This window comes from Nomascus leucogenys, chromosome X, assembly GCF_006542625.1.
Source record: "Nomascus leucogenys isolate Asia chromosome X, Asia_NLE_v1, whole genome shotgun sequence".
Taxonomy (NCBI): Eukaryota; Metazoa; Chordata; class Mammalia; order Primates; family Hylobatidae; genus Nomascus; species Nomascus leucogenys.
The window spans coordinates 74,840,069-74,857,560 of record NC_044406.1 but is presented as its reverse complement, the minus strand read 5'-3'; the positions used below and the strand labels follow the sequence as shown (position 1 = coordinate 74,857,560).

General features: G+C 39.2%; 1 protein-coding gene across 4 annotated transcripts in view; it reads left to right on the top strand.

Annotated features, from left to right (window-relative positions):
- The first annotated feature begins 2,425 nt into the window (after nt 1-2,425).
- The window catches only part of CHM (CHM Rab escort protein), a 192,274-nt gene continuing 177,207 nt past the window's right edge, over nt 2,426-17,492 (top strand). Inside the window, exon 1 of one of the 4 annotated variants that reach the window (XM_003269017.3) lies at nt 2,426-2,507. In XM_003269017.3, coding sequence (XP_003269065.2) covers nt 2,459-2,507 — 49 coding nt within the window. In that variant the 5' untranslated portion in view covers nt 2,426-2,458. Of the gene's footprint in view, nt 2,508-2,665; nt 2,745-17,492 lie in introns of those variants that run through there. The other 3 variants (XM_030806933.1, XM_030806936.1, XM_030806932.1) reach the window with 3 other exon arrangements.

The following is a 17,492-nucleotide window of genomic DNA, read 5'->3' as shown; positions in this document are numbered from 1 at the left end:
TAATATTATCCTTCTGAGGATTGTGCTTTCTATCCTTAGGGGAAAAAAAGAAGGTTTCAAACTAAGGGCAGCACAGATTGGAAAATCTATGCTATGGAATAATTACTTGTTTATTTTGTTTTACCCTACTAAATGTAAACTTCAGGAAGACAGGGGTTCTTGTCTGTTTTGTTCATTGCTCTAATCTCAGCATCCAAAATAGTGTCTTGCACATAGTAGGTGCTGAATGAATATTTGAGGAATAAACAAATTAATGAATTGCATCTTCATGGTGTGATTGTCAGAAAATTTCTGAATCCCTAGAAAGTCAGCGATACTTATACTGAAAAGTATATGTATGTGGTTTATATATCTCATATACATGAACAAATGTATATAACTATATATCCAGAGTGTGGTAGAAATACTTTTATCAGGTTTTTAACCATCCATCTGTGGCTTCTCATTATTAGAGAAGATTTTGGAAAGTTTCCTGTATTTACTCTGAGAAATCCATTTGTTTCCATTTTCTACTTTCGTATCAAGAGTCTCACAAATAATATCTATTTCACTTCTGATAATACTAAAAACTTGCTTTACATACCAAGGCAAATGACAAAGTGGTTTACTGAACAGTACATTATACTTCTCAAGGGAATCTCTTTTACAGGAAATACTAATCAAAGACCATATCATAAGAGAGTTGTGTAATACAACTGGATGATCTATAAAAGAAATTAATGAAACAGGTACATTGTTGCTAATGATTACAGTAAAATGCAAGAGAAATGCAGTAAAAAACCTATCAAAATACATTTTAAAGCATTTTCATGTAAATATTTACAATTAATGGACATTGAACATCTTTTAAATATAAGACACATGATAGTGGTGGGCAGATATAAAGGCGAAGATGGTAAGCACTATGAGGACAGGGACTCATCTCATCCATCTATTAGGGGAGTCAAAATCAAGTTTGGTTTAGCAAACATTCATTAAATTCCTACTATGCACTGGGCTTAGGTTAGGTGCAGGAGTGAAAAAGATAAACGCGACTTGGTGTCTGTTATGCTGTACAGGGGTTTATAATTACGGTATTGCATGTCTGGGTGTGTATTTTTGTGTGGATATATGGGGATATGTGTACTCTACAGGAATCGACATAAATGCAGTATGGCAGGTTAAGCCAAAGTCTAGCACCGTGTAGGGAAACAGCCCACACACGGAGATGAAAGGAGGAGGAGGTGGAAGCCCAACGACATCCTGGGAGTAACTGTTAGCTAGAGAATGGGAAGATCATTCCATGCTGAAAGAACAGCATGAGCGTGGTCAGAGACTGGAAAGCAAACAATGTCTGGGGAACCATAAGCATCTTAGAGGATAGGTGGTGTCAGGGAAGGCCCACTACTGCACACTATCTTTGATTTATTTTGAAACTCTTGTAAAATAACTACACAAGAAATTTCTGTGGTCAAAAAAGTATCCTCCTTCATTCCCAGCATCCTTCCCCTTTTGCTTTGGTGTTGTCAGACAGCGGAGTATTAAATAATCGGGGGCAGGGTGGGGGGCGGATGGAGGGAAGCGGTGGGAGGCGACAGACCTTGAAGATACTTATGAGAACTATGTTAGCTGTTAGACGACATAAAGCCCCTCATCAGATACAAACACTTTAATATAAAGGCCATTTTACCTTAATTATTTCTACGGTAGCTTATGGAAACTAATAGATTGGAAACTAAAGGTAAACTAAGGAGAGTCTTACATGAACTTGTCTAGTTCGTGCGGAAAATCAAATTCAGACTCAACAAACGCTTATCCAGCGCAACTATGCTTTCATATATTTTTTCCCTCCTGTAAAGCAAGGCTAATTTATTGCCCGAGTGGCTGTCTGGACTAATTGGAACAAATACGGACGCGGTGACAGTTCCATTCTGGCGAAACTAGGGTGAGAGGTTTTTTGTGGGTTTTCATTGAGGAGACATGGAAACGAAAAAGATATGGAATATATTCTGAAAGTATTGGTGTGAAAAACCATGCCTCGAGGGCCAACACGAAAGTACAGACACGATGGCGGGAAACAGTTTTTTAGGCTGGAATGAAAGTCTCCTTTGTTCACAGAGCAAACCCCTTTCAATTTCACTCCGCTCTCCGTGTCTCCTAACAATTCTTGCTTCAGTATTGTCAAGGGGTATCCAAGTCTCCCACATTCATCCTAGCTAACGGAATAAAAATCTACATTTCTTTCCTACTTCAACCCTCCAGGCTAAATGAGCTACAGCATTCAGCCTGAAAAATGAGTCGAGCTTTTAACTTACGTGTAAACATTTTAAATATAATACTGTAGTCGCCTGCCTGGACCTTCCATCCAAGAACTACAACACCCAGAATGCATTGTTTTCCTTTCCGCCTTCCACCGAGGGAATGCCTAACTTGATCTCATTTCCACAAGTAATAGTCACATGACAAGTTTCCCGTCAAGATGGCGGATACTCTCCCTTCGGAGTTTGATGTGATCGTAATAGGGACGGGTATGTGTAGCCTGGTACTTCCTGGACAAAGTTTAGGAAGACTGTCTTGTTTCTGTTTTTTCTGTCAGTGGCAAGTTGTGGGACAAGCATCGTGGGTCGAGCGTGGGAAGGAGAACAGAAAGGAAGTGAGGTAGTCCGGAGTCAGCGCGGGAATTGGCAGTTACAGGGAGGGGCTTGGACCCGCAGTGCTTATCGCCATTTGAGTAGGGGTTGATCTGGTCGATGCTGATTGCTGAGGTTGATTGCTGCGGTGATTCCTGTTAATTTCCTTAGAGGGAAGTGAATGTGCAGTGTCATGAAATGGAGGGTCGGGATTTTATCAACGCAGACGACTTTGGCAAGACATTATGATTCCTTCCTTATTGATTTCAAGGTGATATTCCCCATCATTTTGTCTCGCCATTTCATAGGACTTTTTCATAGATTTGTATGATCTTAGGGTACATCGCAGCTCAGACACAGCTTAATCCTCAGTTTTACAAGAAAGATGCTCAATTATTGCCCATGTGCGTATGAATTTACTAGGGAAAGCAAACGGATTCTATTTTGTTGAGAAACCTAGGGAATTGTATTTTGTTGAGGTAGCCATTACTCCTGCTTTATGGTGCTTAAAGCATCTTGCTTTCTACCATCAATAACTAAATGTGCTGAGAATAAGGTCCTGAGTTCCAGTTCAGGTGTGTGACCTTATCTAACTCTTGTTTTCCCGTCGTTTGTTCTTCATGTTTTGGGTGGAACCAGAAACTCCTCTGCAATTTCTAGTTGACATATTCAGTGTACAAAACGTAGCAGAAGACATGTGGCAGCAATTTCAGTTTTTTTTAATAGTGTAAGGGATGATCATTTTAGATGGAATGAAATAGGTTGATGGGGTTTTCTACTGTTTGTAGAATGTGGTAGGCCAGAGAAGCTCTGGTGGATGGGACCCTGTCCATTGTGTTAATGAATTCAGTTCGTTGTCTTCTCAAACAGCCATGATTAGGAGGAGCCATGTTTTCAGGTTGGGAGTAAAAATAATAGCTACCTGTTTTCGAATGCTTAAAATTTCCTAATCACTGTGCTAAGCACTTTACAAGCCGAACATAATCCTCACAACCTTGTTAGAGTAGTAGGTACTCTCTGCATTTGTAGGAGAGGAAAAGGGGACTTGGAAAAGTTGTAATTTGCTCAGGATCACACAGCTGGTAAATTTCCAAAGGCCCATTCCATCCCAGAAAAACAGTCAGTAGTTCTGATCCTCAGAGTTGACCCATATTCGTAGAAACAATTGAGAAAACTTGGTTTTAGGCCTTGCTTAGTGCTAGTATGAATTGCTTGAATTGGGAGGGCCAGGCACTAAATCTCTCTGAGCCTCAGTTTCCTTGTTTTTGAATATAGGGAAGGTGAAATAGATGGTCTTTATGTTGTCTAACAAAAAATGCCTGGGTAACAGTTCTCAGAACAGCACGGACATGTTTATTCTTAGCCTGAAAATAACTGCATGGCTGCAAATAACCTGGTTGTAGTTGCTGTGAACAGATGTTGGATGAGAGCTGGAAAGAGCCAATGGACTATTCATTTTTTTTTTTTCAGTCTATACTAAAACTGAGAACAGCATCCATTTTGGAATGGTTGTTATACCATACTTGAATTTTATAATCTTGCTTTTTTTGTGTAGGAACTTGAGGTGTTTTTAACAATTTTTTTAATCAATTTTTTTTTCAGGTCTGGGTTCAAATTTTAATTGATGAATGTTAATTCTTATGAATGATGCTAATGCTTTTCATAAATATTTTGCCTTCTGTACAGTTCAGAATTGGAATACATCCATCCTGATGGAGTCTGTTATAGTAGAGGTAGGAAGTTACAGTGAGTGAGCCAGAGAATTGCATCAGGTGGCATAGCTTATATTTGGAAAAATACTCATTTTATACTTATCCCAGTGAGTGCAATGTTATTTTTCAGTGTTTGGGAAGAACTTATTTGAAGTTAATCTTAAAACTTAAATTTTTCATATTGTTTATTGGTGACACATTCTAGGTTTTATCAAGCACATTGCTTAAATTTATGATATGTAATTTTGTTTTTAGGTACATCAAAAGTATAAAAATTGAATAAAAGAGTCATTCCCCAAATAATTGATTCCAACAATTCCAATCATGATTTAATTTGATTTATTTTTTAGTGTGCTTGGGATATTTCTCTTGTGAAATAGTTTGCTGAAAGTAGCCTTCAAAATGTTTGTTTTATTAAATGTATTACATTGAGTAAATCATAGAAAAAGCAGTGTTTCATAGATTCAGTTGTATTAACAAAAGTAGAAGCAATAATGCATGCATCAGAAACATGAAGAAATAGGCTATTAGGTATACTTTTTAGCAGATTTATTCCTAGTTAAAATGTCATAAAGGAACAATTGCTTTATCAAGTATAATCATGTGAAGATAATATTTTATAATCCCTTTGACCGTGATTAACTTGCATTCTCATTTTCTGTAATGCAAGATGGAAATTTTTCCTTAAGATCATATTTTCGGGAGATTATGGAAAAAAATAAACTTTGTATTAGTTAAGCCCATTTTCTTCTGATTAGAAAATACAGTAAATATCTCTTGAACATCCAAAGACAGAAGAGTAAGATAAAGTGAATTGTGGAAAAAATAGAAGAAAATGGAATAAAGAAGGAGGGCCAACTGGAGTCTCAAGGGAGAGGATAAAAATAGATATATGTGGTAAGGGTCTAGAAAGTGTTCTTCAGCTTGGGTACAGAATTGTCATTTTCAGGGTATTTTGCCATTTAAAAAGTCATTTAAATGACAGTTTTGTGGATTATAGACAAGTACCATTGGTTTCAGGTTAAAAATAGTCCCAGTAACATTACATCTCACTGGACGTGACTTATCTGGAAGCCTGTGTAATCTGCAGCACAGCAGAGCCAAGAACTCAACAGAAGAGCAGTCAAGATGGAAGTTATAAGATCTATATGATAATATTGACATGCTTCATACATAGGGGAATCCCTGAGATCATCACTTGGAACATATTCATCCTCATTTTAAAAATAATTCTAGCAAGCTCAGCATATTATCACCACCCCCTTAGAAGATACAAGGAATGTTATCAACTTCTGCAAAGACTATGTTTGGTGGGGGTTGCTATTAGACATATAAATGACAGTTTATATCTGTATAGGAAAGGGAAGAGAAAAACACCTAAAATGCAAACTTACATCAAACATCACAAAGGCCTGATAACATTTAGTGTAGTGACAAATACTCATTTTTCAGGTCATTCAACCCACATTTATTGAGAACCTAGTGCCTTCCCTTGTGAAGTTTACTGGATTGCCTATTCTGAGGAACTTTCTGGCCTTCCTAACAGTCATATCCCCAAAGCTGTTCTTAAGACAATGTAGGCTTTTCATTGCATCCTTCTTTCTTTTTGAAGACCATGTAGAGATTCAGCCTGCATTTTTTCTTTTTAAAAGCACACTGCTCACATCTTTTGGAGTTCTTCCCCTAAGATGGGCTGCAGAGTAGGTTAGCTTAATTTTTCTACTGCATAGGATAAACACATAGATTCTTTTAAGAGTTTTATTGTTAGCCAAGCATGGTGGCGTGGGCCTGTAATCCCCATTACTCCATAGGCTGAGGCACCGGCATCCCTTGATCCTAGAAGGCGGAGGTTGCAGTGAGCTTAGATGGCGCCACTGCGCTCTAGTCAGAAAAACAGAGTGAGACTGTCTCAAAAAAAAAAAAAAAAAAAAAAAAAAAAAAGTTTCATTGGCCAGGTGCAGTGGCTCAGGCCTGTAATCCCAGCACTTGGGGAAGCCGAGACAGGTGGATTGCTTGAGCTCAGGAGTTTGAAACCTCAGCCTCCCAAGTAGCTGAAATGGGTGATACAGCAAAACTGTATTTCTACAAAAAAAATACAAAAATTAATTGGGTATGGTGACACATGCCTGTAGTCCCAGCTACTTGGAAGGCTGAGGTGGGAGGATTGCCTAAAACTGGGAGTTTGAGGCTACAGTGAGCTATAGTTGTGTCACTGCATTTCAGCCTGGGCAACAGAGCAAGACCCTGTCTCAAAAAAAAGTTTTATTGCTGAAGATTGTGGGGAAAGAGAAGGGATAGCAAAGATAAACATGGGGGAAATTATAAGGAGTACTGCCCCTAAATCCTGATTATCTTGCTAGATAGTGTTTAGCACCATACAGTAGTAGATGTGGCAGCATGGTGTATGATAATCACATGACCATCCTATTGTGTGATTTTGGGAAAATTACAGAATTTCTTGTGACATCATTTAGTTTATCTGTAAAGTGAGAAATTTCAATAGTTGATCTCCAAGGTAGGGATCTACCAGCTCTCAAATTACCATTGTGTATGTCTATTTATGACACCATGTCCTTGAGAAAAGGCTAAATTCTGTTCTGTGTAATCTTTTTAAGAAGGAAAGTCAGTGTTTCATATACTTCAGAAATTTTCCTATAAAAATGGCTGATATGGTTTAGATATTTGTCCTGCCCAAGTCTCATGTTGAAATGTTATCCTCATTGTTGGAGGTGGGGCCTGATGGGAGGTGTTTGGGTCATGGGAGTGGACCCTCATGGCTTGGTACTCTTCTTGTAATAGTGAGTTCGTTCTTGCAGGCTCTGGTGGTTTATTTAAAAAAAATTTTTTTTTTTGAGACAGGGTCTTGCTCTGTCACCCTAGTTGGAGTGCAGTGGCACAATCATGGCCCACTGCAGCCTTAACCTCCTGGGCCCAAGCAATCCTCCCACCTCAGACTCCTGAGTAGCAGAGATCACAGACATGCACCACCATGCCTGGCTAATTTTTTTTTTTATTTTTGTAGAGATGGGGTCTCCCTATGTCGCCCAGGCTGGTTTTGCACTTCTGAACTCAAGCAATCTACCTGCCTTGGTGGCCCAAATTGCTGGGATTACAGATGGGAGCCACTGTGCCTGGTCGACTGGTTGTTTAAAAGTGTGTGGCATCTCCCCACACTCGCTTGCCTTGCCTCTCACCAAGGGAGATGGCTGCTTCCCCTTTGCCTTCTGCTATGACTAAAAGCACCCTCAGGCCTCCCCAGAAGCTGAGCAGATGCCTGTACCATGCTTGTACAGCCTGCAGAACCCTGAGCCAATTAAGCCTCTTTTCTTTATAAATTACCCAGTTTCAGGCATTCCTTTATGGCAACACAGGAACAGCCTAATACAGTGACTGATTAGAAAAGGCATTTTCTTAAAAATGATAGGCTGCATTTTTCAGAAAAGGTCACATAAGTAGCACAGTCCCATTCCTTGATGTTGGTGAATTTAAACATTAAGGTAGTTAACCTTGACTGGCAGCTCATTGACTTATGATGATGTTGGAATAGCATCACTTCTGTAAGCCTTGGGGGATAGTAATATTGCAGGAGGAGTTGTGAAAACTGATATTTACCAAATACCTGTTTGTGCCAGCCTTACCACAAGTGATTTCCTACATATCTAACTTAATCTTCTCCCAGGATGCCTGAATGTGATTCTCACATCACAGGATGTCCGTAGTCCTCCCTGTGTATTTCCAGAATCTTCACATCTGTTGTCTACAGTGGATTTTTAAAAATTGTAAGATGGATTGTGGATCATGGAGTGAATTCCAGCATTATAAAAATGAGGTAGAATATATCAGAATGCATGTAGTAAGGATGAATGTTTTATATATACACACACACACACACACACACCATATATATAACATATATATATATATATATATATACTTACACACACATACACACATATGTTTTTGGAGAGGGCAGAGTCAAAAAATTTAAAGCCTAGAGTATATTGATCAGCTGAACGACATAGTGAGTAGGAGTGAAATGGTATTTCAGAAGTCCTTTAGTTTTATGAATGCTGTACATTACCTATATATATTTTTTTACTTTGACATACGTGTATCTCATTTGAGCAGTATAGTGTAGAGATTGACAGTGTGGCTCTGGAATCAGACACTCTGGGTTTGAATTCTAGCTATTCCTCTTGTGTCATCTTAGACATTTTCCTTAATCTCTTTATGTTTCAATTTTCTTATCTCTAGGATAAACTTCACAAGACTGTTGAGGATTCAATGAAATAATTCCTATAAAAAAGCTTAGTAGGTGCTCACAAAATGCAGTTAATTTGTGTGGTTGTAATGCCATACTGAAGTGCTTTTACTACTACTATTATTTCATGAATGCTTTCCAGGAAGGGGTCACGATTTTCGTGAAGAATGGTGGAAGGATTCAGTTGTCTGATTTATGTTTCTTGTCTTCTCATTGGCTGCTTGGTGGGAAAGACCTTTATGTGTCTATTATCACTGTTTCTATCAGATTTCTTACCTAGTGGCTTACTGGTTTTATTTTTTTCTTTCTTTTTTGTCTTCTCTTTTGTTCAGCAGCTTGCATTATTTATCATTTGTTTTCCTCATAGTTTTTGGAACAGATGTAACGTCGGTCTTATTTGAGTTATAGTATGAAACACTGTTGTCAATGTAAGAGATGCTATAGGAGTGAAAGATAGCCTGCAGATTTTGCTGTTCTGAAAAATGCTTTGCACTTCTTCAGGCATTCATTGATGGAAAAGTACGTTTTTGTTTGCTTCCAATACCTAGAAAAGTAAAGAGTTATCTAACTCTGGAGAAGACTCTCTGGGAGATGCTTACCCTTCTCTGTAAATCATGAATTTGAGCCAATACCTTAGAGAGAGCCACATCTGTTACCATAATTTCCTCTGCAGCATCATTTTCATCTCCCATGCCTCATGTCATTTTTCTCATTTTCTCCAGTGTTTTCATGATGTTTTGGATAACAGGCTACAGCAATTAAATTCAAATATGGCAGCTCACTATTACATTCTCATGTTTAACATAAAATCCCAATGCACAGAAACAATTATAATTCCATATAATTGACCTGTTAACTCATGCTAAATCATCTGCTAGTCAGTCTCAGTGCATTCTTTAAATAAAAAGTTAGTCTGTGCCTGTTCTGTATGTAAATATATTTAAAAGTAAAATAGGCTAAAAGTCACTGTTGGTGCTCATTGGAAACATTTTGGGGGCGTTTAATTGTGGCCAGCAAAATAGGGATACATTGAAAGGTTGATATTTTGTTTTTGCTTTTCTAATACTTTCATTTAAGGTTTGGTGTAAAAAGAGTTGATAATTTATCACAGATATTGATTTTTTAGAGCGTGATTATGAGAGCTAGCATGTTATCATATTGAGGATGTTTTTGAAAAGAACAGTTTGCAAATAGACAGGAGAAGAGACCAGAGGCGGCTTGGCCAGTACGGTGCTTATTATAAGTGTTTCATCTCATACTGGATTTTCTCAAAAGCTGAAGTTGGTAATGTATTCCTTGACTAATTTGGTTTTTATCACATTTTAAAAAGTACTGGTGAAGCAGGATATTTTCCTGACCCCTTCGCAGGACTTGTGAAGGGGGCACCCTGTTTACTCAGCCCACCGCTTTCAACTCCTCATAGGAGGGAGCATGTGAGTGAACAAGGCAGGAACTGGAGTACATGAGTGCTGGAGGCAGCCTGCCGCTCTTGTGCCAGGAGGAGTGAACTCCACTCACTCGGACCTGCTGTGTTTCACCCCTCACAAGAGGGGATGTGCAGTTTAGTGGGTGCGGGAGCCAGGGTGAGTGCTTTTGGGCACTGGCAGAAGTCAACTCTGTTCTGGCCCCGTGGTAGCATCTCAGGGGGTGATGCCTGCAACTCCTGAAGCTCCAGAGGAAATGTTACAGTGCTCTTTTAGCTCTGCTGTCCACAGACGGCTTAAGGGTTAACAGCTCAGTGGGCCCTCTGCCTTTTTGTGTTAATCGGCTGCCTTCTACCAGTGAGGGCAAAGGGCAAGTGTGACAGCCTTTTTGTGTCCACACTCGTCGTTCCCAAGCTCTTGTCCGGCATCCAGGAGGAATGAGGTCACATGAATGAGTTGAAGGATGGTAAATGTAGGGGATCTTATTGCTGATGGAGATGGCTGTCAGTGGGAAGGGGAGCTGAAAAGGGGATGGGGCAGGAAGGTAATCTTCCCCTGAATTCCAGCTGTCTCTGGCCAGATTCTTCTTTGAAGTTACCCTGTCAAGGTGTTCCTCTGAAGTCGAGCCACTTCTCTCTGATGTCCAACTGTAGTCTCTAATGTCCAACTGCTTCTCCTCTCTCTGCTGGCTGAACCTGGGGTTTTTATGTACACAGGATGGGGTGTGGGGTGGGCCGTAAGTGGTTTCGGAAAAGGCAACATTCGCACGGGAAAACAGGGAAGTAAGTTCTCACTTTGTGCCATGGTTTCAGGCTTGAGGGTGGGGTTTTCTCAGGGACCTGCCCTTTTCTGCCTAGAATTTCCCTACCTCCTGTCCCTACCACTAACTTATACTCTTTCTTTTGAGTATTCTCATGTGTCTTTTTTTTTTTTTTTTTTTTTTTTGGGTCCAGGCCAGTGTTCTCATTGAGTTATTATGGCTATTAGTTAATGGCAGTTTTAATCATTTTATATTGCTTTGAAATGTTTTGAATCATGTTTCTGTTATCTGACTTGCACATTTGTTAAACTAGTCTTATTTATGTGGATTTAAAATCATCCTGAGAAAATTTACACAAGCTAAAGTATAGAGAAAATAAAGTTTTATACATGGATATCAGGCATATTAAGATGCTGAACTGTGAGTTCAAATCCTTATTTTCTACACCTGTGTTACTTTGGTTTAAGCTATGTAAGCAAAATCAATGATAATTAGAAAATTGTTTTTAGTACCTATAACACACTGTCAAACACATGAAAAATATTGTCTAACATCTGTTATATGCCAAGCACTGTGATAAGCCCCTACAATGCATTGTATCATTTTCACAGTAACCCTGCGGTAGATACTATATCATCTCCATTTTTCAAATGTGAAGCCTGAGGCTTAGCTAAGTTTGACTTAGGTGAAACAGTTAAGACCAAAGTTTTTCTGACTAAGGTTGAGGTATTAGATTAAGCTTGCTAGAATCTTTCAATTGAAAAAATAGCTCATTGTATCAAGATTAGATTATTTTGCCCTGGGTTTGTGGTTGGCAGTTGTTTTATTTTGGAGAGTTACCATTGTTGACATTAAAATCCTGATTCCAGCAGTGGCCTCATGATGTCAACTTCTTATTATTGACAGCATCATGACATCTGTGTCAGCTTGCAAACCTTCTTTTGATGAAGGTGAACAGAATGACCTGGTTGTGTTTATCCCTTAAAACTGAAGAGAGAATCAACCACTAAAGCAATGGCCAGAAATGGGATCAGAGATTACAGTTACATTTTAAGACATGATTTGCTTCAGTAGGAATTCTTCATTGATCCTGTAAACCAAAAGATCTCAATTAATTTAGAAAGTTTATTTTACCAAGGTTAAGGATGCGCCTGTGGCACAGCCTCAGGTCCTGATGACGTGCCCCAGGCAGTAGGGGCACAGCTTGATTTTACACGTTTTAAGGAGACATGAAACATTAATCCATGTTTGTAAGATGTATAATTCATTGGTTCCATCAGGAAAGGCCAGACAACTCAAAGTGGGGAGGAGGCTTCTGGGTCATAGTTAGTTAAGAGACAAATGAGGAATAGTCACTTATGCCTTAGTCTGTAGTGAAACAGTAGGGCAGAGGAAGCCATCAGATACGTATTTGTCTCATGGGAACAGAGGAATGACTTTGAGTTCTGCCTGTCCTTTGGTTGTCCACAAAGAATTTCCTTATGGGCAAATTGTGAGGGAGGTATGTAGCTTTTTAAAAATCTTTGTAGCGATCTTATTTAGGAATAGAATGGGAGACAGGTTTGCCCAACACAGTTCCCATCTTGACTTTTCCTTTTGGCTTAGTGATTTTGGGGAGATTTGTTTTCCTTTCACAATCCCAAGGTATATAATTTCCCACTGAAAAATTTGTGCATGTGCTGGGGTTTGCCATTTTGTGTCTTTTTTAGTGTTCTTCCAAATTAAATTTTCAAGATCAAATATGGGACTCATTGTCCTGTTTATGGAGCTTTTTTTCTTTTGGTTGACTCTTCTTTTGTTTCCTACAGTCTTCAACAACCGTCAGTGCTTAGAATGCATACATCACGCATCTTAATTGACAGGATGGATATGGTAATACCTTTTTTGGTCCAAGGGCCCGCTCATTAAAAAAAGTAGTTTATAAAGCTGAAAAGTTTTTATTTCTATTTTTTGTAAAATGATTTTCATGATAGGATTTTATATAAAGGGGAAAGGTTTTTTTGTATCATTTTTATAACATTCTTGAAATGAGTACTCATTCTCTTTCATCATCTATTTTAGACTCACAGCTTTATGGGTAATGCAGTAAAGGTCATGTTTCTTCTGTGGCACATTAGTAAAATATGTTCTGAACACAGAAACTATTTTGCTTATCACAAATTAAATATTATGTTAAGGCGTGGGCAAGGACTTCATGTCTAAAACACCAAAAGCAATGGCAACAAAAGCCAAAATCGACAAATGGGATCTCATTAAACTAAAGAGCTTCTGCACAGCAAAAGAAACTATCATCAGAATGAACAGGCAACCTACAGAATGGGAGAAAATTTTTGCAACCTACTCATCTGACAAAGGGCTAATATCCAGAATCTACAATGAACTCAAACAAATTTACAAGAAAAAAACAAACAACCACATCAAAAAGTGGGCAGAGGACATGAACAGACACTTCTCAAAAGAAGACATTTATGCAGCCAGAAAACACATGAAGAAATGCTCATCATCACTGGCCATCAGAGAAATGCAAATCAAAACCACAGTGAGATACCATCTCACACCAGTTAGAATGGCCATCATTAAAAAATCAGGAAACAACAGGTGCTGGAGAGGATGTGGAGAAATAGGAACACTTTTACACTGTTGGTGGGACTGTAAGCTAGTTCAACCATTGTGGAAGTCAGTGTGGCGATTCCTCAGGGATCTCGAACTAGAAATACCATTTGACCCAGCCATCCCATTACTGGGTATATACCCAAAGGACTATAAATCATGCTGCTATAAAGACACATGCACACGTATGTTTATTGCGGCACTATTCACAATAGCAAAGAGTTGGAACCAACCCAAATGTCCAACAACGATAGACTGGATTAAGAAAATGTGGCACATATACACCATGGAATACTATGCAGCCATAAAAAATGATGAGTTCGTGTCCTTTGTAGGGACATGGATGAAACTGGAAAACATCATTCTCAGTAAACTATCGCAAGGACAAAAAACCAAACACCGCATGTTCTCTCTCATAGGTGGGAATTGAACAATGAGAACTCATGGACACAGGAAGGGGAACATCACACTCCGGGGACTGTTGTGGGGTTGGGGGAGTGGGGAGGGACAGTATTAGGAGATACACCTAATGCTAAATGACGAGTTAATGGGTGCAGGAGACCAACATGGCACATGGATACATATGTAACAAACCTGCACATTGTGCACATGTACCCTAAAACCCTAAAGTATAATAAAAAAAAAAAAATATATTATGTTAAGTTTGAAGAGCACTGGCCTGGGGTATGCTTTGCTGTGAAAAGATCATTTTGGTCACTTAAATTACAATAGAAATATTTGTGTTAATAAAATTAAGTAAAAATTAAGCTGGGCACAGTGGCTCACACCTGTAATTCCAGGACTTTGGGAGGCCTAGGCAAGTGGATCACCTAAGGTCAGGAGTTCAAGACCAGCCCGACCAACATGGTGAAACCCTGTCTGTACTAAAAATACAAAAATTATCCTCGTGTAGTGGCAGGTGCCTGTAATCCCAGCTACTTGGGAAGCTGAGGCAGGAGAATCGCTTGAACCCGGGAGGCAGAGGTTGCAGTGAGCCGAGACCGTGCCATTGTACCCCAGCCTGGGTGACAAGAGTGAAACTCTGTCTCAAAAAAAAAAAAAAAAAAGAAAAGAAAAGTAAAAATTAGTTGTAGTGGAGACTATTTCCTGGCAAGGATAAGGTCTTCAGCAAACATTTACATTTATTTAACAAAACTTTAAGAGATTTTGAGTTGATGTAGTTTTCTCCATTTAGATAACAAACAGGATGCTACATCCATTTTTAAGCTTTTTACAATGTGAAATTTCAAACATAAAAAAGTAGAATATAGTAACCCTCCACATACCAGTCTCCCAGTTTCAACACTTATCAACTCATGGCCAGTCTTGTTTTCTTTGTAATGAGGACTAAGCTCTGATTTTTTATCTTGCCCAAATTCCTACCTAAGGGGTCTAGGGAGTTATGCCCTACAAACCATAAATTCTCATCAGATGGGTTTTATTTGACCCTATATATTGTGACTTATTTTTCATTCTGACTCTGGCATAACATTATGAGACAAGGAAAATATATTTAACCCCAAAATATATTTCCTTGCCGTACCTTGAAATTGCCCTGCAAAGTCTCTTGTGGGAAAAATCCACATTCTGTAGAGAATCTTCTCCCCCCTTTATTTTGCTTCCTTTCTTTCCAGATCCAGGGGTAATCAACTAAGAGCCAGGCACCCTTTTAGGTCCAATAGGAAACATTTTACAACCTGCTCTGTCTCTGAGGTCTGCTACCTGAGAGATTCCTCTGCACAATAAAATTTGGCCCCCACAATCCTTTATTTTAACCTGAACATTCCTTTCCATTAATCCCAGGTCTTGAGATAAACTCAACAAATTGTCAGGCAGAAAATGTTTAAATTTACCTATAGCCTGGAAGCACCTCCCCCCCGCCCGCCCCACCAGCTTTGAGTTGTCTTGCCTTTCTGAACCAAACCAATGTATTTCTTAAATGTATTTGATTGATGTCTCATGCCTCCCTAAAATATATAAAACCAAGCTGTACCCCAGCCACCTTGGGCACATGTTCTCAGGACCTCCTGAGGGCTGTGTCACGGGCTGTGGTCGCTCATATTTGGCTCAGAATAAATCTCTTCAAATATTTTACAGAGTTGGCCGGGCATGGTGTCTCACACCTGTAATCCCAGCACTTTGGGAGGCCGAGGCTGGCGGATCATGAGGTTAGGAGATTCAGACCATCCTGGTTAACACAGTGAAACCCCGTCTTTACTAAAAATACAAAAAATTAGCCGGGCATGGTGGCGGATACTTGTAGTCCCAGCTACTTGGGAGGCTGAGGCAGGAGAATGGCGTGAACCCGGGAGGCGGAAGTTGCAGTGGGCCGAGATCGCACTACTGCACTCCAGCCTGGGCAACAGAGCGAGACTCCATCTCAAAAAAAAAAAAAAAAATATATCTATATCTATATATATATTTTTTTTTACAGAGTTGAACTCTTTTTGTTGACAGTATCTTCCACTGTTTCTCTCATTTCACTATCCAACCCTGTTATTTTGAAGCAAATCCTAAATATCATATCATTCTATCTGTATGTATTCCAACATATATCAAAAAGTATAAGGGCTCTACTTTTTAAACATAACTACTGTTTTGTTTAACATGTGCTTAACACTTATATCACATGCCTTCCTTTGCATCTGAAGTTTTTTCTAAGGCATCTATCCATTTTGTTTCTTTGGTCTTGTGCTCTTCCTAGTTTAGTTTTCATATCTGAAATGATTTTTTCTTTAATTTTTTAACTCCATTTTTTACAAATGTTCCTGTTCTCTAATCACCTTTTGAGTTTTTCTAATTTTGATTCATGTTGTTCTCTCAGAGCTGCCACCATTTTGTTAATTTCTTTTAGCACATAATACCATAATTAGCTATGTTTTTCATCTAATTTGTGAGGCTTTCTGACATTCTTTTGTTGTCTATTGGGATGTTATTTTGTTCCTTATTCCCTTTTTTCCAATGTACGTTGAATGTGGTTCAACTGAAATCCTTTTGCGTTGCTCATTTTTAAGTGAAAAATGTTTTCCCTTTGTTTTCAATAGGAAGGATGGGCCAGTAAAACTATTCAAACTGTTTTGCTGTAGGCCTCTCTACTGTGTTTTCAGGAAGTAATCAAACATGTAGCCTGAAATCTGCTGGCTCTGTTACCCTCCCCTAGTTTCGTCTAGACCTTCTCTTTCCTTTGCCTCTATTTTCCCTGCTGAATTTGGATTAGGTTCCCAGCAGTTACTCCTCAATGCAGGACTATCCCCTCATTCACAAGGTGAAGTCTGCAAAACCCCTTCCCAGTTTCTGCTGCTGTTCTCAGAATGGTCTGCCAAGCTTCCAGTGAGTGCCTGATAGCACTTTTGGGGTTTTCTGGCTCTTGGGGCTGTAACAGTTTTTTTGATCTTCTCTTTATTTCCTTTTGCACACTTTCTTTTTTTTTTTGCTTTAAGACGAAGTCTCGCTCTTGTTGCCCAGGCTGGAGTGCAATGGCGCGATCTTGGCTCACTGCAACCTCTGCCTGCCAGGTTCAAACGATCCTCCTGCCTCAGCCTCCCGAGTACCTGGGATTACAGGCGCCTGCCACCATGCCTGGCGAATTTTTGTATTTTTAGTAGAGATGGGGTTTCACTATGTTGGCCAGGCTAGTCTTGAACTTCTGACCTCAGGCGATCTGCTCACCTCAGCCTCCCAAAGTGCTGGGATTACAGGTGTGAGCCACTGCACCCGGCCTGTACACTTTCTAATACCATGTGGGTGTTACAGCTATTGGTGGCTTGTAACTACCCACTTCTATTTTGGGGTTCATGATGATATTGTATCACCTTGCTTTGTTATGGATGTTGTCCCTGGGAGTTTGGTTTGGGTATCCTGATTGTACTGTCTGTTTTTATGGGAGTTATGGGGGAGATTCAACAACTGCTGCCATCTTTACAGATCTTTTTATCTTTCACTTTATCATTTGCTCAAGAATAGAGGTCAAGTTGTTGACCTAGCATAAACATTCACTTTTCAGAACTTGAAACAAACCTTTGGGTCACTTATTCCAAGCCCTTTATTTTATCTAATAAGGATATCTATAAGGAATCTGAATTCCAGAGATTAAGTGACTTTCCTGAGGTCGTAGCT